Below are 19,622 nucleotides of genomic sequence, written 5' to 3'. Positions count from 1 at the left end.
CTTTTTTTTTTTTTTTTGAGCTGGGGACCGAACCCAGGGCCTTGCGCTTCCTAGGCAAGCGCTCTACCGCTGAGCTAAATCCCCAACCCCATAGTTCTGCTCTTAACACTCATGAGACCAACTTGTAGCAGAATGTCCCTCAAACACTGAAGGTTACCACCACCAGTGACCACGCCTGTGGTGCTGAGCCGCAAGGTGTACGGTTGTGAGACTGGAGTAGTAGCAACCATATACAGATGGGAGTAAAGTGGCTTCTGCTGCGGGTACAGCTGAAAGGCCTCTGGCTGCCCTGCATCTCTGGCAGCAGTTAACTAGGAAAAGCATATGCTTTTAGAGAGAGCCCTGGTTGCGCATGCTCCCGCGGCTGTGTGGCTGCACACATGTTCCCTTGTCTCCCCGGGCTTTCACTTCCCACCCTGTCAAGTGGTTGCTAGGGAGGAAGCAAGCGTGATTCAGGACCGACTTGAATGGGCAGAATGCACTGCAAGTGTGTGGGCTGACTTGTGAATGGAAGTGTAGAAAACTGGCTTGCTTCGGGGAGCCAGCCACTGGCCATAGAGACAGTAGGTGCTGTTGCCTCTGCTAAAAACCAGGTCCCTCAGCCTCCCAGCATTGGCTTAGCTGTGAATATTAGGTCCAAGGGGTTATTCCAAAAACCACTACACACTGAGCGCTCACTCTGGAGTCCCCCACACCCCACTCTGTTTCCTGGAGGCTAACCAGGGTCTCACCAGCTCCACCAGACACCAAGAGTCATAAGTGGGGTCCTGCCTTTTTCTACCAGACTCCCAAGCAGGACTCCCACTGCTAGTAACTTTGCTCCCAATCCCAGAATTCATGTAGGAATCCTACCCGTGACACCAGTGTCACCTCTTGCCCTGCTGGAGTATGGTGAAGTCCAGGAAGGCCCTGAGAGTTGTCAGACAGAGGCCTCCCCACTCTTTGGGGTCTAGCTGGGGCTGAAGAGAAGTCCAACAATAACAAAGGAAAGCATAAACACGGAGGTGCTGAGAAGTCAGAATCAGACCCTGTAAGATTCCCCACCACCCAGCAGCAGCAGAGGCCGGCTCTCCCCGGTACAGCTCTTAACACTCTGGGAGAACAACTTGTAATAGAATGCACCTCAAACATTGAAGGTTACCACCACCAGGGACCACCCCTGTGGTGCTGAACCGAAAGGTGAACAGGTCGCTTGCTGCAAAGTGGCACACTGGCCCCCAGCTGCTGCAACAGCCAGACTTGCAGCCTGTGATGTATGGGGGTTACCAGCACATGGTACTATGGTTATAAAAACCATTTGTATTTAAGAATGCTTTCAAATTAATGGGTTTTTATTATGCCTTTGCATTCTCTCAATAAACTGATCTACACACATTATTATGCAGCCCCCCTTTTTTTTTATCATTCAGAAGTGCTCTTCCAACCCAAAAGGACCAAGTAGCCCCAATGATGCTTCCCCCAAGTTCAACTATACAAGGAACCACGGGGATAGTGCTTGATGACAAACCTCCAGTAGCCAATGGTCTTTATTTATGTAGCATTTTCTATCCCAGACTCTACTACAGAGTTAAGGAAGCTAGACCTGGTCACCCTCGTTTGGACCAGTGCCCTCTTCTGCCCTTCAGACTCCTATGACCTCAGGGGATCTCTGCCTTACCTTAAGGTCATCTGCGGAGCTGAGAGGCTGCTGGGTTTGTGCTCTGGGGTTCCAGGAAGGGAAGCAATGGGGCAAGCGGGTTAAAATGAGCAGGGGTCTAAACCTTGGCATTTTGTTGTTCAAGAAAAGGAACTCTTAGCTCTCCCACCCAAGCCTTCCTCAGTTGGTTCTTAGTGACTCACAGTTCCCGTGGCCAGGCTAGCCTTGACTACTCCCCAGCAGCAGGTGATGTAGAAGAGAAGTCTCTCAGGCTCCCCTTCCCATCCCAAGACGTTGCACCAAGGTAGAGGACTGATGCATTCTGGGGAACTGGGGAAAGGATGGGATTGGCTGATGCTGTTGTCCATCCTGATAGTACCCCCCGCCCCCCGCCTCCTCATAGACTTCACCCGGGTGCACATTTGGTTCTTGCACCTCATGGTGCCAGTATGGCCTAAGGAATGCTCCAGGTATCCTTCCTACCTCTCTGGAGCTGTCTCCAAGTCCTCGGTGAGGAGGGTCTGTCTGCGAGCAACACTCGTTCCTCACCTCTCTCCTTTCTCCCCCCTCCAGGCTTTCTCCTAACCTTGGCACTGACCAAAGCACTGGTACTCGCCGTCCAGGGACCATCTCCCAGGGAATCTCTGCAGACCCTCCCCTCAGGCAGCAGCCCCCCAGGCACCATGGTGACAGCAACTCACAGCCCTACCAGACTCTCCTCTGTGATGACCCTGAGCCCTAAACCTGATGGCCCCTCATCACAGGCTGCAGCTACTATGGAAACGACAGTATCTCATCCAGAAGGGCACCCTCCTACAGACACTGTGTCCACAGTGATGGTGACAGCTGCCGTCCCCCATCCTGAAAGCCCTCTGCCCACAGGTTCCCCTCCAGCTGCCATGGCAACCACATCGTCCCACTCAGAGAGCCGCCCCCCAGGGGATGCTGCCCCCGCCGCCACCACCCTGCCAACAAAGCCAGCAGGAACCACCAGCCGCCCCACAGTGTCCCCACGGGCCCCAACTCGTAGGCCCCCCAGACCCCCAGGCTCTTCCAGGAAGGGGACTGGTGGTTCGTCTCGCACTTTCCCACCTGTACCTGGCGGCCACTCAGCAAGGAAGGAAAGCCAGAGGGGACGAAATCAGAGCTCAACACATCTGGGGCCGAAGCGTCCTCTGGGGAAGATATTCCAAATCTACAAAGGTAACTTTACGGGGTCTGTAGAGCCAGACCCCTCTGCTCTCACTCCCAGGACCCCACTCGGGGGCTACTTCTCTTCGACACAGCCTCAGACAGTATCTCCAGCTACAGGACCCAGAAGCACCTCGTGGGTGCCCCCCACAACTTCCCTGGTACCTGCAACGGACAAGCCAGACCTTACCAGAGCCAACCAGGGGAGTGGCCCCACATTTACCAGCCCAGGAGGGGAGCCAGATGCCACAGCAGCTTCAGGTGCCCCTGCCAGTACACAGCCCGCCCCAGTGCCTTCTCAGAGCCCTCATGGTGACGTGCAAGACAGCTCCAGCCACAGTGACTCTTGGCTTGCTGTCACCCCTGACACTGACAGACCCACGTCTGCCAGCTCCGGGGTCTTCACGGCTGCCACAGGGCCCACCCAGGCTGCCTTCGATGCCAGTGTCTCAGCCCCTCCCCCGGGCATCCCTCAGGGACCATCTGCAACCCCTCCGGCCCCAGCCTGGCCCTCTGGGGTCTCAGAAAGCATTGTTTCTCCAGCCAAGGAGGAGGCTGAGGCCTTCCCCACAACCACCGACAGGGGGCCCAGACCGCTTTCCACAGTGCCGTCTACAGCCACGGGCAACTTCCTCAACCGCCTGGTCCCCGCGGGGACCTGGAAGCCGGGAACTGTGGCCAACATCTCCCATGTGGCTGAAGGGGACAAGCCCCAGCACAGAGCCACCATCTGCCTGAGCAAGATGGATATTGCCTGGGTCATCTTGGCCATCAGCGTGCCCATCTCTTCCTGCTGTGAGTACCCTGCTTCCACCCCTCCTCTCCTTCCTTCCGTCATCGTTCCCACCCTCCAAATTCTCTTGCCCTTGACTTGGGCAACTCCACTGAGTGAATTGCAGAAAGCCCTAGATTCTCAGCAAACCAGATAGCAAGGCAGGAATCATGAGCCAGCCCTGTCCCTGGGCTTGGTTATGTAGAGCTCAACTATCCATGGGTCATAAAGCCCTAATTCGCAGAGCTTGGGGATGGGGGTGGGGTTGACACTTTACAGGTGCTTTAAGCTAGCCACATATGTTAGAGAAAGAAACACCGAGCTAGCTCAGAGACTTGGCTTGCCTGGGATTCAAGTCACAGGGCTGCAGACCTTCCCGCCTGCAGCTGGCCATGGAGAGTTACGGGCTATAGCTGGAAGGGTCATCACCATTGTCTCCCGCTTCTCCATCTTGTCTTCTCTCTCCCTTCCACGTCTCTCTCCTCATTTACCTAAGAAAGAAGAGATAAAGTGTCCATATGTCAGAAAGTCTGTGCTAAATTAAGGCCTTGGAGATGGGTGGATGGTAGCTCTTCTCCATCCTCATACCACCCAGCCTGCTTTAACCTCTTAGTTACGTGAGCTCTGTGCACCGTGGACCTTAGGATTCCAATTCTCTACACTCCATGACAACCAGTGCCTCTCTGCAGCATCCTGTCCCTCTGAGAGAGGGGGGGGGGTATCAGAGGATGTTCCCAGGTCCCCATTGAGACCCCACCATGGCCTATGTCTTCCCATGTCATACTCTGTCCTCAGAGGATCTTTGATGGACTTGGCCCTACCGTACTTTAAAGGGTTACCATTAAAGATGTCACCTGTACTTCTCACCCCCCCACACACACACACGCATTTGGTGGACAGAGCAAAGCTCCAGCCAACTTTTTTCCTTAGCCTTTTTATACCACTGAAGACAAATCCTGTCTGTAAGAAAAGGATTACCTTATAGCCACAAGTTACATATTCTCCAGAAACAACCACAACAAGAACATAATCCCCCAGACAGATTAAAATCGTTACACAAAAGGAAATTACAACCAGTTTATTGTGTATTCTTCTTTTGAAACTCATACCTAAACATTTCCCATCTTTCTGTCTCTCCACAGTTCATCGTAACCCCAAAGCAATAATTCTTTTGTTGTTGGTTAACAAAGTGTAAGCGAACCTGTCTATAGTAGTGAGGTTTTTCCTATGCGTGGCTGATGACAATTTGTATTTGCCAAGACACAGCATCACCTGTCTCACTGTTTTTGAAGTCTTGCTCAGCTAGGCTGGCTAATCATCTATCCCTTACTCTTATGCTCAGAATTATGTACCTTTACTCATAACCCTGTCTTTTCATGGTGCACACAAAGCCTATGGCCACATCCCTAGATCACAAGATCCAGGAACTCAGACCCAACCTAGGATGAATGTTTCCTTCGATCATTAACTTGTCCCAAGCCCATTTTTCTCTTGCAAGCAGAATTGTGTGCTTGTAACACATGAAAGCAGTACTCTCTTTCTTCCTATGAGGAGAGGCAGATTCTATTCTTAATTCTATCTTTACTATATCTCTCTCTGCCAAAACACTTTAAACCGGCTCCTTAAACTCTGTCAACTACCCTAACTTCCTAAAACTATTTAAATCAAATCAGAAATTCTGTGAAATCATGAATTCATTTAAATAATAGTTTATGAAAGTTCATCTGCATATTGATCTGCGGGAAACTTGCTTCATAGTGAGCTCTCTCCACACCCATTCACACTATGCTAGGTTCAGAAGGAACTGCACCAGCAAGAGGCAATCCCCCCCCCAGGTCTGTGCCTCTCCTAGGTACAACCATCTCGGCTGTGCATGGTAGACCATCTACAGGAAGCCTCCCTGCTCACTGCAGCTCGTCCTGCATGGGATCCACCATGCATAGCAAGAGAAGCCCTATTGTCTGTCATGGGAACATGTACTATATACGCTGTGATTTTCTGCTTCTGAAATAGGAAGGAGATGGGGACAATTTAGAACGTATTAATAAGCAAATTATTAACAGTCGTATGTGAAAAGTAGCTGCTTTCTGCTCTCCCGAGTGTGTTAGATGCCCTCATTGATAGTTGGGGTTCCGGGTTTGTCTTATCATTCTGTCCCTACACTAGCTAAAGAAAATAATACATTAATAACCACACACAGCACTAAGGTATCCAGAGACTCTGGTCATCACCCACACTATTGAGTTAGAAAACCGAGGTCAGCCAAAGCAGGGACAAACACACCCCAAGGACAAGTCACAAGCTCTAAGAGGAGCCTTCAGGTGCTGGTGGGTAGGGGTAGGACACACTTTCTAAAGATCCCGATTGTGTCCACTCTGGACTTTCATAGCCCAAGGGGACAACAGAGTCCACTTCCTTTATGTTTCTACCTGGGTCCTGGATGCCTCTACATCAGCTCTGTGTCCTTGGTCAGGGAATATTTAGAGTATCAATCAGTCTGGTCTCAGGACCCTAGGTGCTGTTTCCATAGCCCTGCTCCATCGAGTGACCAGACCAGCTGGGCTCTTCCAGGTCTGAAGGCTCATGTTTCAACTTTCTTCGCTGTCTTTGTACCCCAAAGCACCTCTACAGGCCTTACAGCAGACTCCATCCTTGGTACCAGAGTGTGAGTGCAGAATTTATCACCCCTAGCGAAGGAACTAGGAGAGAAGCCAGGTTGCGCAGAGCAGCAGGGACTCGCCCGTAGCTAAGCTTTCTCCAGCCCATGCTCGCCCCTCACAGGGCGATTCCCCTGGTTCAAATGAAGGAGGGAGGGTCAGCAGCTCACCTGCCTTCCACATCACAAGCCCTCCCGATAGGGAGGAAGGGCATCAGTGTGCAAGGGCTGAGGAGTGCTTCGTCTCCGGAGCCCTGCCAGATACTCTCTGCCAACTCTGCTTCAGAAAGAACGGAGATTGATTGGCCCCAGGCCACCAGGAGCCGGGGCCAGGAGCTGTGCGGCTGCTACGCGGCTCTCTGCTGCCACCATCAGGATACACAGGTACTGCCGCCGAGCCTCCGGCCTACCCCTGGTCATTACTCACCAGTGGGTGCTCTGCGTTTTCACAGAACAGTCTGGAGGCTCTACTGAGCTCCCTGGCCTGTCTCACACAGGCACCCCTGTGAGAAGATGGACCCTTAGGAAGGGTTGGCTAAGGAAGCCAGAGACTCACAAGTATGTTGCATTACCAACGCAAGTCCAGCCTGACAGGGCAGAGGAGAGCCAACCCCTGACCTTGATACTTGCCCCAGTTCAGGGCTTTTTCCAGACTCTGGACCATTAATCCAATATTCCAAGGGATGACGTGTTAATAGAACCCATAACTCTTAACTCTGTTCATTGTCCAATGAATGTTAACCATGAACACAAGCACAGATTGCGCCTCTATGTACATTGTATGCGCAGGACTTAAAAGACTTTTTCGTTACCACATAAGAAAACCTAGGTTAGATTGATTCTTACTATGAAGCAGAAAAGATTGACACAAAAGGGAAGTGTAGTGAGGTGGGTGTTCTCTTTGGACTTACGGGCCAATGGGAGGAGGTGAGAACACAGGGCTGCCCATAAATTGTCACTCCGGCCGTAACCCACTCAAGCTAAAATATAGCTATCTCTGGTCTTCAAGGTAGAGCTAGACCTCTTAACACCTAACCCCCACATGCTAGGCTGAAGAGCCAGACACTGAACCCCTTTAGTTGCGGCGTTATAACCGGCCCAGTACCTGAAACCTACCCCAATCCCTGTCTTCTGCCACTCAAATCCTTTATGGAGTACCCCGCAGCACTAAACCTGGCTTGTGGAATCAAACCACGCCTGCCCGCAAACCCAGCCCTCGCCGCTCTTAACTGTGGACTTCACCAGCATTCACACCTCTTCTCTTGGATGAAAGAGACGTCTGCTGTGTCAGTTCAGGTCATTCAGGAGGCAGACGCCAAGACCGTAGCAGGCATGCCAGGCAGCTCTACTATAAAACACCCAGGGATAGCTGGAGTAAGCGAGGCAAGCCTCCGTAGCAGCAATGCGGACTCTGAGACAGAGAGGATGATGGGAGATAGAGGGTGGAACAATGTCTGAGTGTCTCTGCTGGGTCGCTGGGAGCCTTGAGCTGTAGAGGGATCCCAAGGGATCCTATGCTCTGCGGGCTCTGCCTTAGTCATCCATGGTGCAGGCATTCGGGAAGCATGGCACAGAGAGGACTGCGCATGCTCTGCCGGCCCTGCAGTGGTCATTCAAGGTGCAGGCATCCCGCAAGCATGGCACAGAGAGGACTGCGCATGCTCTGCCGGCCCTGTCGTGGTGCAGACATCAGGGGTGGAGGTGACTCTGAAGGAGCAGCAGGATTTGGGCAGAGCCACCACTCCTGCTTGCCTCCAAGACCCATGAAAATCAGTGACGATGCATTTAGGGTCTTGTATCAGGGTCTGCCGTGGGGAAGGAGCTCAGTAAGGAGGGGTGGCTATCACTCATCCCGTGCGGATTCACAGTGCACTTTCCGACAGGCCGAGCAGCTGGCAGTGCAGCAGGTGTTTGGAAAGGTCGTCTCTTCTGGGGGAACTACAGGCTCTGATCGCTTCTCAGAACCCACAGAGTCCTGTGGTGTGAACACAGCACACGGGGTGCCAGCTTCATGCCAGTGACCTTTCTTCCTGTCACTCATCTGATGAGTCACAGAAGACTCATTACTGGGAAAGCCACGAGAGCTTGCTTAACTCTCAGGGCTGTTCTAGAACTGCCGGACAGAGCCCCCCTCCCCCAATTCATTCCGTGTAGTCTTGGGGCTGTTACCTTTGGAAACACGGAGCACTTGATTCTTTGGCTAAGTGGACAAGTGGATCACACCCTGTAGCCACTGTGCAGCTTACAAAGGGCTTCCAAGGCCATACTGCGTGTCCCTCCAGTGTTCAAGAGGGACTGGAGGCAATAAGCATCTACTCAAAGATTACCGAGACCCGTGGTCATGGCGGTATAATTAGCTGGGCGATCTCGATCAACGTCAGTGACCTTCAGTCAGTTCTTCTGAGCCTGGAAGAGCACTCTTGCCTTTCTCACACAGTGACCCTGCAGTCTGAAGAGGCCTATAAAGTACATGGCGTTGAGAGCATATTAGACTGCTCAAGTCCAAGCTGCACTTTTCTCTCTTGGATGAACAGTTACAGTACTAAACACAACTAGAGACCGTCACACAGTCCCAGAGCCCAGTGTCCCTTTCCCCATCTCCCTTATAGGAGATGACACGTGGGAAGTTCCCAAGAGAAGTGGATGCAAGCCATGGAGCCTCCCACCGACAGGACCTCCGCACATTCCACAGACTCAGGCTTCCGAGTAAGGGCGTTGAGGACTCGTACATAGCAGTAGGCACACCTCATCAGCAAGGCCTCGGGAAGTTTGTCTCTCAGGTTTCTACTCCCTACTTTTCAAACTAAAAGTAACCGTGGGGAAAAGTTGCCAGGAACTGGGCAGAATTCTGCAGCGCACAGGATTTCGCCTGGCCTGCACAGAGGCCGAGAGGTTAGGCATCTTTACTCAGGCCTTGTGAGTAGTGTGTTGGTGTCTGGGCTCTGATCCCGACTTTCACATCCTTCAGTCTCTAAGACCTTCTCTGTCTCTGTGATCTTGCTTGCTTGCCTGTGACTACTCAGCGGGTCCAATCACAGATGCTTCCCCCGACCCCCCCAGATGTGGCTTTTAAGGACATCTTTCTCCCCGACACCCTGCTTGCCGTCTGTGGCACTGAAGTGTGTCATGTGATGTCAGATACCCTCACAGGGCCAGGAGGCGAAAAGTGACCGTTTGTCCCCGACAACTCCCACTTCAGCAGAGCTAAAGAACCCCCCTTCTCACTTCCTAAGTGTTTGTGTCTTCAGAGACTGGGCTCTACCGACTTCAGTCGCCCTGGCCATGTCCCCTGATGTTTCAGAGGCAGAGTCTGGTGCCTGTGAGGAATAAAGATGGGAGGGAGGGAGGGGATCTGTGACCGCCAGCTGTTTCTTTCGGGCCATGGTGTCTCCGAGCAGAGGGAAAGAGCAGAAATGTATCCACGCTGGGCTTCGCAGCCCTTTCTGCCCCTTCCCCTCCTTCAACCAGTGAAGGAAGGAAGGAAGGGCCGTGAGACAAAAGGAAAGACAGAGCCACAAAATGTGAACAGTCTGACGCCAGCCAGTCTCCGAAATCCACTTTAGCCCTATTCAGCAGTCCCCCCTCCATGTGTCAACGGCTTTTTAAAAGGTACTTTTGGAGGCATGATTACCAAACTGGAAGTCTTTCTTTCTGGCCAAAGCAGATGAGGCAAACTGCAAATAGAAGCAATCTCCTGACCTTAGTCTGGAGATCATTCCAACGAGGCCAGTGGTGATGGGGACTGGGGTACAGAATGTTCCAGTGAGCCCCTGGGACTGGAACCCGGGCTCTGAGATCTCAGCTCATAAATGTGCCTGTTTCTACAGCTGACCTGTTCCCTGACTATACCCACTCTGTATTGGTCAAGCCCTCAGACTGCTTTTCTGTGGGAAATGGCCCTCTGCTGCCCCCTGGCGCTGGCCTCTGAACAGAGCAGCCTGGGCCCCCATTCTAAGGCACTGAGATGTTTGGCACCTTCTGAATGTCAGATACATACAGAGCCCACCCAACCCCTTCCCTGTGGACGGTTTCCGATGCTGGTGAACCTAGATGGGACGGACACACAGACACACACACACACACACACACACACGAGACACTAGCTGCTCCCCTGTGTACTGCCACTCTGCTGTGTGAGTCTGGGCAAGGCTCCCTGCCTCTGACTGGTCAACAGAGCGCAGGCTCACTTACTCCTCCAGGACTCTTGAGTCTCTGACACTGGAGAGACACAAGGTTCACGTGTCACACAGTGTGAGGGGCAGGCTCAGAAGAGCTGGGCTCCAGTCATCTCAACAGGGTGAGCCCTTGGGTTGCTCTCGGGGAGAAGCCTGAGTGTTAGAGCAGAAACTTTGGAGTCCACACATCTGGGTTTGCTCCAAAGCCTATTGACAAAAGCTACTACTTCTCTGAAAGTTACAAACCCTAACACTGACTACATGAGGTCAAAAGGAAATTTGTAGCTATCAATATGGATAATGTCCCTGGAATACAAGTCCTATATGACTGGCTAGTCACATCTTTTTAACTGAGCCTCGAGGTTTTGTCTAATGCGTCTGTCACCTCCTGCCTCAGCAGAGACCTTTGGGAGTCTGAGTCTCTGAGCGCACATGTTGGTCTTTGCTTCCAGGCTCTGGGGAACCCTCTCAGCAGATGAGCAAAGCCCTCTCTTGGTATTCTAAAGGCACAGCAGTGCAGCAACCACAAATGCCACCAAGTCACATGCAGCCTCCCTTCCCTCAGGCCCCTGGGGCATACAATCAACACTGCCTGGCATCCCCTCCTTCCTCCCCACACACTTCCCCTCCTTCCTGCCCACACTTCCCCTCCTTCCTGCCCACACACTCCCTGCCACACTGCACTTTCTTTTCTCACACACACCTGGGCTGTCCACACTTTGGTCCTTTGCATTACTGTTCTCCAATCCTGCACTGCCTGGGGCTGTCTCCTCCCCTGGATGCCAGCTGCCTTGCCATGAGGCCAGCACCGTGACTGAAGTGGCCTCTCTCATGTCCCTTCACCATCTCTCACTAGATAGCCATTCCTCTTGGCACCTCCCGGGTTTCTTACCTATGTATCGTATCGTCTGACCTCTTCTGCGAATCGTGGAAGGATAGACCCTTAGGAAAAGCAATAGCAGGTTTTCTTGTACGTCGTAGGTACTCGAAATAAAGGTCTTGGTTAACAAAAAACTAGAGGGGAGGGGGTCTCAGTTACTGGAGCGCTTATCTTACATGCACAAAGCCCTGGTTTCAGTCCCCAGCATGTAGAGGAGTGGTGACATGGACCTGTGATCCCAGGACTCAGAAGCTGGGGTTAATAGGATCAGAAATTCAAGGCTGTCCCCGATTATATAGTGAGTGTGAAGCTAGCCCAGGGTATGTGAGTCTGTTTTTTAAAATGAACAAAGAGGCTGGGAGCAGTATGTCCTCGGCACCCCACTGACACCAAGGTCTCCTCCCTCTGCTTCTCTCTGACTGGGACTCTCTCCACAGCCGTCCTGTTGACAGTGTGCTGTATGAGAAGGAAGAAGAAGACGGCCAACCCTGAGAACAACCTGAGCTACTGGAACAACGCCATCACCATGGACTACTTCAACAGACATGCAGTGGAGCTCCCGAGGGAGATCCAGTCCCTAGAGACCTCAGAGGTACGGGGACCCACACCTCCACATCCACTCTCCACAGAGTACCTGCTCAGCCCTGAAGGGTTCCTCCCCTACCCCAGCCCCATTCCTACTGAGCTTGGGGTCTGGTTCTGAGAAGAGCCCCACCCTACCCCCCAGGTGCCTTCTGCACACTGGAGTCAGGGAGAGCTGTTCTCAGGTCTCCAATCCGGGAATAAATCACAAATGTTTATCAAGCATCTCTGGGGACTGAAGATGAAAACTTGCTCTCAGGGGACTGCCAGTTCTGAGCTGTGGCTGGGAGACGAAGCAACCAAATTAAGAATAGTAATAGGGGGTTGGGGATTTAGCTCAGTGGTAGAGCGCTTGCCTAGGAAGCGCAAGGCCCTGGGTTCGGTCCCCAGCTCCAAAAAAAAAGAATAGTAATAGGTGAAGTACTGTGGTCCCAAGGGAGAAAGCCTCCTAAGAGCACAGGGATTACTGGGCTTCACTGGTATCCCCAACAAAGGAAGACAAATGGTCCAAAGGGGGGAGATGGCCCAGGAGAGGTGAGGGGCAGCTGAGCTGTCATGATCCTGCCCTCCCTGTGCCTCCATTTTCAGAGCATCTAGGATGAGCTTTGATGACCGTGAATGCGGTTATGTTGTTCCCTTGTCCACTCCCTTAAAGTTTTGAGGTGACCTCTGAGGGAGACCTGCCCCTCCCAACCCCCACACTAGCCAGCTCTCTGGCCTCACATGATGCCTGCCTCTTTCTTCCTCATTTGGCAAACTCCATCCATTCACGATCCATATTTCCTTCCTCCATGACGTCCCCTCACAGGTCTCCCTCTCAGTCTTCTCTCTCCCAGCTCACAACTCTTGACCCACTTTCAGCATGCTGCTTTGGTTGACTGTGGCTCTCCTGCCGTAGCATCTCAGCACCCTCCACTTTCCTATCCTGGTATTTACCCTGTGACCACCAGCCCGACGTTAACTCCGCATCATGCTCTCCCCACTTGGACCACCCGCATGCTGTCCCTACTCTCAGTTCAAGCTGATGCCTAAGGAACAACACCTGAGGTTGACTTCTCACACAACACAGCTGGACTGCATCACACACACGCACGCACACACGCGCGCACACACACACACACACACACACACACACACACACACACACACGAGCCCTCTTTCTGGTCCCTTCATGAGCTGGACTCACAGTCCCCTGACATCCCCCACTCTCCTCCAGCTGCTCTGGGCTCTTTGCTCTGCACAGAAAGCCCATCACCCACAAGAGCTTCGCTCTTAAGTTTAACTGGACCTCTCCCCCTAAGGCTTAAACCATCACTTCCTGCAGGTCTCTGGAAGGAGCCCTTCCTGGACTGCCCTAAACCCATTAGAGCCATACCCTCCTCGTCCATCCCGGGCCCTGCAGCCTGCTGCTGTCCTTGACGGAGGGCAAGGGCCTTGTATGAATTCACTTCTCAATTCCACGTATCTAGAGCTGTGTCTGGCCTGGCCCACAGCACTCAGCAGCACACATGGAGTAGACGAACGAACCAGTACTAAAGGTGCCATGACTCACCCCCCCTAGTTCAGAGCCTGCCACACAATAGCCACTCAGCAAAGGGGAATAGCCAAAGGGCAGGTAGCAACACAGGCTTCATGAAGGTTTCACTAATGGGGAAACCAACACATATTTTTCTTATAGTGACGTGAAAAACCCAAGAAAGGCTTGAATCTGGGTGGTGAGCATAAATGTCTTATATTTTCTCTATAAGTGGGGACACAAACACTAAAGAGCTGAGCCCAAAAACAGGCTGCAGTGCACCGTGGCATTCTCCATGTAGAATCATGGAGGTCGGGGGTGGGGGTGCCCTGTTCTGCAGTCAGCACCAGGCCATGGGGCTCTGGTGAGAAGGGCCACCTGGCCACAGTCTCAAGAACAGAAGGCACCACGAAAGCCACGCACGGCAGAAAGCCAGCCTGCTTTGGCTTCAGTCAGTGCCCACTGCCAGTCTACTCCCTTGGCTCTGCTGTCCTTACACTAAGGACTGTCATCTGTTGCAATGCTCGGACCCTGTGCTGTGAGGTCAGAATGTAGGCAGCTCAGAAGCAGGATGGAAACCGCCGGGACACACATGCCCTATAGACTGCCCACAGGATGATCCTGTTCTCCTACATTCTGCTTCCTCGGACAGCACCTACCCACCCAGAAGCTTCCACAGACATTGCCCTGCTCCCTTACTGTCCGTGATAAGGGTGGCAGATCACAGTGCCCAAGGGTACCTGGACACTTTCCTATTTTTTTTTGTTTCCTTTGCCTCCCTCCCTCTCCTCCTCCTACCTCCATCGTTTTGTTGTTGCCTAAATACCTTTTTAATTCATGCAGTGCTTCATACACACCCCAGGCTCACCACTGCATGCTTGCCCCCATTAAAAGTGGGAAGCAACACAGGCCAGATTTCAAGCCCCAAACCCCTCACAGCTCTCAGGGAAGATTTCTGTCTCTTCTCCATAGTTAGAGGGGTCAGGCTCACACGCACCCGGGTGCCTGATGAGATTTGGCCAGAGACAGCCCTTGGGGGAAATGCCTGTCTCCTGAAGACATTTTATCGACTAGGCAGTTTCCTCTTCTTCCCTGACTGCCCATAAAGCAGCCAGCCCTTCCTTCTCAGGAACTGCCCTTTGTCTGTTTTGTTTAAAAATAAACTCCAGAGAATGAATTGTGGCTTCTGAGAATGAAGCGGCCTCTGAGGAAGTCTGGCCCAGGCCTGCACACACAGGTGTGTCACAGCGTCGAGTTCACTGGCTTCAGAGACAACCTGGAAGCTTTAAGACGGTGGTTATTTGGCATCCAGTCAGGCTTTTGGCTCTTCTGTCTTTTCACTCAATTAATACCTGGATCTGAAAAGGGCCATTATTAGCCCACACCTGCTTGCAGCCCCTGGTAACTGAGACGGAAACCCTGTCAAACTCCAACTCCCCTCTGAGCAGCCTGGGGTACCTGTCTAAAGCCTTTTCCACCTCGGGGCTCAGCAGACAGGCTGAGGTTTTGGGGTGCTGTTTCACTAAACATATACCTTACTGCAGTCCACATAAGATGCTTGTGTTGCTACAAGAAATGGGGGAATGGCTCTCACTAGACTCTAGGGCCTGGGGCCCTTAAGATGAGGATAGACTGGCTCTGAAGGCCTGTAGGCCTGTCAGACTCTGAGAAGTGGTTATGGGATAGGTGGTGCCTATGGGTGTATTTGGAAAGGAAAGGCCTCAGATTTGCCCTGGCGTCTGAGGAAGAGACAGGAAGCTGAGTGCGGAGTCCAAGGATATTAACTGTTGCACACTAAGGCAGTTAGGGGTAGGGGTGTGTGTGTGTGGGTGTGTGTGTGTGTGTGTGTGTGTGTGTGTCTATGGGGGTTAGGCCTGGGCTGTATAGTGGGAGGAGGTATGGGGAGATGTGATATTTCTGTGTGGTGTGTATAGTGTGTGTGGTATGTGTGATGTTTGTAGTGTGTGTAGGGGGGGTATGCTTGTGTGCTTGGTTGCTTGATTTGTTGAGGTAATCTCTCACTGAATAGCCCAGGCCAGCCTTGAACTTTCCATCCTCCTGACTGTTGGGGTTATGTGCTCACCACCACACCCAGCTATCCCTGTGCATTTCTTAAAGAGCAGCCACCCCTCAACTCCATCCCCAGCTCACACCAGCTTCCTCCCTCTCTCCCCAGGACCAGCTCTCAGAGCCCCGCTCCCCAGCCAATGGCGACTACCGAGACACTGGGATGGTCCTCGTGAACCCCTTCTGCCAGGAAACACTGTTCATGGGAAACGACCAAGTTTCTGAGATCTAGATGCAGCAGCCTCCGCTTTGCCACTCCCTATTTTTGTCCCTAAAATTATAAATATACAAATATATATATTATAAATATAACCTTTGTGTAACCCCGACTTAATAAGAGACATTTTCAGCTTTTTTTCTTAAGAATTGTCAACATCTTTTTTACAAGTGTGGTTTAAAAAAAAAAATTTACAGAACGACCCCATGGCTTTATAAAATAAAGGTATTTCTAAGCAAAGCGGCTGCACCAATTGCTTCTTGTTAACTGTTCTGGGCATGGAGAGGTTCCAGGAGCCCTGGGCAGGTGAGGAAAGAGACCAGTCTCCCGAGGAAGCTGAACGTTAGTGTGGCCAAATGAGTGGCCATCTGTGTGGTCTTGGTGCTCTGGTTCCCTTGACTCAGTGTGCCCACCAGCCCTGTCTTTTTGTATTTTTTCCCCCTAGTGGTGGGAACTGGGGCACCAGGGCAGAAGACTCAGGCAAGTATACAAAACTGTCTTGTCAGCCTGGAGCCTCACTCTACCGGCACTGAATGTCGAGTTTGACAGGTTCGGTGAAAGCCATCGGGAGGCCCCAGCCCCCTTTCCTGACCCCCACAGATGCTCCCACCATGCTAGAAGAGACAGGACTGCTGCCTTTGTCTGGCAGAAAAGTGGTCCCTAGAAACCCTTCTCAGCATCCCTTCCAGCACCGCACCTGCCGCGGACCCCATGCTTTCCCTCCCTTCCTAGAGGACAGACGCAGATCTCAGCCTAGGGGCTGTGCAGCTCCTACTTGCCCTTCCCTGTTCAGGGGTCCGGTGTTTGTTGGGATTCTCTACTGCTTTCTCCAAAGGCAATGATTTTGTGCCCCTGAGAAACAGGTTTATCTAGAAAGCCTTGTGGTGTAGAACTATTTTTTTTAACCTCCCCCCATTAAATCTTTAAAGAAAGAGATTGCCAAATGAATCACTTGAAAGAAGTGCCCCTCTGTCTCCAGGCAGAAGCACGGCAGACCTGCCCACAAACTCGCCATGCCATCCTCTTTCATTGTCCCCTGCCTCCCCTCTCTTGTTCCCCTGGGTCCAGGTCCAGCTGCCCTCCCAGCCCACACTGTACCCAGTTTGGCCAACAAGGAACAGACTCTCAGAACCCCAAGAGGGGCTTTCTGGGGCCAATCGCTTTTCTCTGTTACTTTCCTAACCCACCATGGCTAGGGATTTAACTTCAACCCCTCTCCCCTTCTCTAAAAGAAAAATAGTTTGATAGTATATTTTGAATATAGATGTTCTTATTATCAGATTGGAGCTTGAATCTGACTGTTGATTCGATGTCTGTGTTGTTGCTGTGGTCTTCTTTATCATAACTGCCTCTCTTCTCCCATCCCCCCTTTCCAAAAGAACAACGGCCTTCAAAACTCATGTGTGTTCTCATGTTCTATGGACTTACCTAACACGAGTCTGCTTGTCTCTCTTCAAAGACTTCAACCCACAAAGAAGCAGGTTAAATGTTGTGCTGAGATCTTGCTCTCTACCATGTTGCTGTCTGACCTTAACCTTATCATGATATTTCTGTTAGCTACTGCATTGAATATGCCAATGTGTGTGAGTATGTATTGAGAAAAACATGTTTGTAAAGTAAAATTTATATATAATATATGTCATCACAGATACATATGTTATATATATATACATTTGTGGATGTATGACTTATTTTCCGTATCCACAGAATTCAGCTACCATGTATATATAAATAAACTTATTTTATTACCCAGAGGATCAAGTCGCTAACACAGTTTGCATTCTTTTCATTTTAAAAGAAATAGCCTTTAAGTCCCCCTTCAGTGGTATCTGTAACTATCTTGTCTCCGTGTATACTTATTTAATTGAACATTGTACTGATCTCTACAGTGTGACGAGAAAACAAGGTTGGCAAGATATTTGGTAAAACTGGTCTTTTAGAATAAGAGGGTGGGTTTCCCAAAGAAGAGTCTGCTCTCTTCAAGTCTTCGCAACATTGTTGTCCATCCAGGTGTCTCCTTTGCCTCCTCCCATCTCCAGAGGACTGGGTAGCCTTAAAGTCAATGTCTTTGGGTCTGAGAGTGTCTAAAACCACTGATCTACCGTTCCCTGGGCAGTAACAGTGCCTAAATGCACGTGGTACCTTTATAGTCAGTAGCTTGAACCCTGCATTTGGCCTCAGACAAGACATTCAGGAACTGACTAAAATGCATCTCCATGGAGCCCAGTAATACCACCTGGATTAGGAGGCTGTTACCATAACCCAGTCCCCAGTGCATCATGGGAGCTGCAGAGGTGGTATTCATAGGAAGACTGCTACATCTATGTAAGGTACAGTGCATAAGCTACTGGCCTTTACTTGGTTCAGTTGGCTCCTTAATTTGTTAACCAGATAAACACTGATATTTAATCTTGTGTCTCCCGAGAGGTAGGGAGGTACCTCAGTAAAGTACCTTACAGTCATGAGGATCCAAGTCCGATCCCCAGAACCCAGGTACAAAATCTGGGTGTGGTGACACAGGTTTCTAGCACTGGGTAGGCACTGGGTAGACAGAGCCAGATCATTGGGGTTCACTGGCCTGCAAGTCTATCCTAATTGGTGAGTCCCAGACCAACAGGAGACCCTGTCTCAGACAATAAGTAGATAGCCTCTGAGGATGGCGTAAAAAAGCTGATCTGTGACCTCCCACAAGACAAAACTAACAAGGTCCCTCTTACATTGTCTTACATCCTACTAAACAGAAGGAGGAAAGAGGTTGCAATTTTCGTGAAGACTAGGGAATAAAACACAGAAAGTTCTAGCAGATGAGCAGCCCACGTGACCCTGGTGAGTGGTAGCTGCTAGAGACAGCCTTATACACCCCTGGATTAAAGAGACCTCAGCTCTCTACATTCTGGACAAGGACCCCAGGATCTCTTATCACAAAGGGAAATATTGCATCTATGAACTAACACTTCTGAAATTGCACATGATGCACCCCAAACAGCAGGGCATGTCGGTGCTATATTTTCCCAGTTCTAAAGTTGAATTGAAAAAAAATCAGAGAATGGAATTGTGCTCAGAATTGAGTATCCTTGGTACCTACCAGAAATTGATTTCTGTCCCTGTCTCTTGCCTGGGGTCAACCCTCATCAACCCTCCCATTACAGGACCAAGGAGTCCACGGTCCATCTCTGGACCTGGGGTGTATGGTTTCAATACACTAAAACCTCACCTGGCACATGGCTTTTTAGGACCATGTCCTGCTCAGGCTGGAGGGACAATTCTACCCCGAGAAGTGACTGGCATCTAACCATTGACAGTGTGACTGGGAGGATGCCAAAGATAAGGAGTAAAACCTGGGATGCCTGCTCACAACTCTGTCACTCCCGTTCCAGGGGATCTGACACCCTCGCACATATATGCATGTGGTTAAATCACCAATGTACATAAAAATAAGATAAAAAACCTTGGGTGCTGAGGAAACCCTAACTTGGATAGGAAACCCCTTTGCTGTTTCCCCTTCTTGGTCTTATTAAAGGGTGAGACAGAGGTGAAAGGGAAACCAGAGCCAACAGCTGCCCAGCAAGCAGCTCAGGTCCTAAACTCACTCCCGAGCGTCTGCTGTGTCAGAGTTAGCAATCAGGCAGCATGTACAACAAGGTCGAGAGGACGAGAAACAAGGCCAACAGCCAGCAGCTGACAAGCACAGTGTCAGAGGGCAGACATGGCGGGGAGGGAAGAACGGAGCTGAAAGGGGCCTGGAACAGCTGCCAGACCCGAAGGGAGCAAGCATGAGCAGGCTTGCTTCGCTTTCCTTGGGCCTCTGGGGCTGCCTTCCTCCGTGGCTGGGCTGGCTCATGCATACATAAAGGGATAAGGCCAGTCCTGTAAACCACCCTGGGGCTCTTGCATGGAGTCTCAGCTTGTAGTGTGAGGTCTGGAGATCAG

The 19,622-nt window shown here is 51.2% G+C and overlaps 1 protein-coding gene across 6 annotated transcripts in view; it reads left to right on the top strand.

The window, feature by feature from the left end:
- Tmem108 (transmembrane protein 108) overlaps nt 1–15,932 on the top strand; it is a 280,807-nt gene extending 264,875 nt beyond the window's left edge. For all 6 annotated transcript variants that reach the window (XM_032910381.1, XM_032910386.1, XM_032910380.1 and 3 more), the window contains 3 exons: nt 2,210–3,622; nt 11,748–11,902; nt 15,585–15,932. In XM_032910381.1, the coding sequence (XP_032766272.1) occupies nt 2,210–3,622; nt 11,748–11,902; nt 15,585–15,707 (1,691 nt within the window). In that variant the 3' untranslated portion in view covers nt 15,708–15,932. The remainder of the gene's footprint in view (nt 1–2,209; nt 3,623–11,747; nt 11,903–15,584) is intronic.
- The last annotated feature ends 3,690 nt before the right edge of the window (nt 15,933–19,622 follow it).

This window comes from Rattus rattus, chromosome 8, assembly GCF_011064425.1.
Source record: "Rattus rattus isolate New Zealand chromosome 8, Rrattus_CSIRO_v1, whole genome shotgun sequence".
NCBI lineage: Eukaryota > Metazoa > Chordata > Mammalia > Rodentia > Muridae > Rattus > Rattus rattus.
The sequence above is the reverse complement of the archived record's forward strand: the minus strand, read 5'-3'. Positions and strand labels throughout refer to the sequence as shown.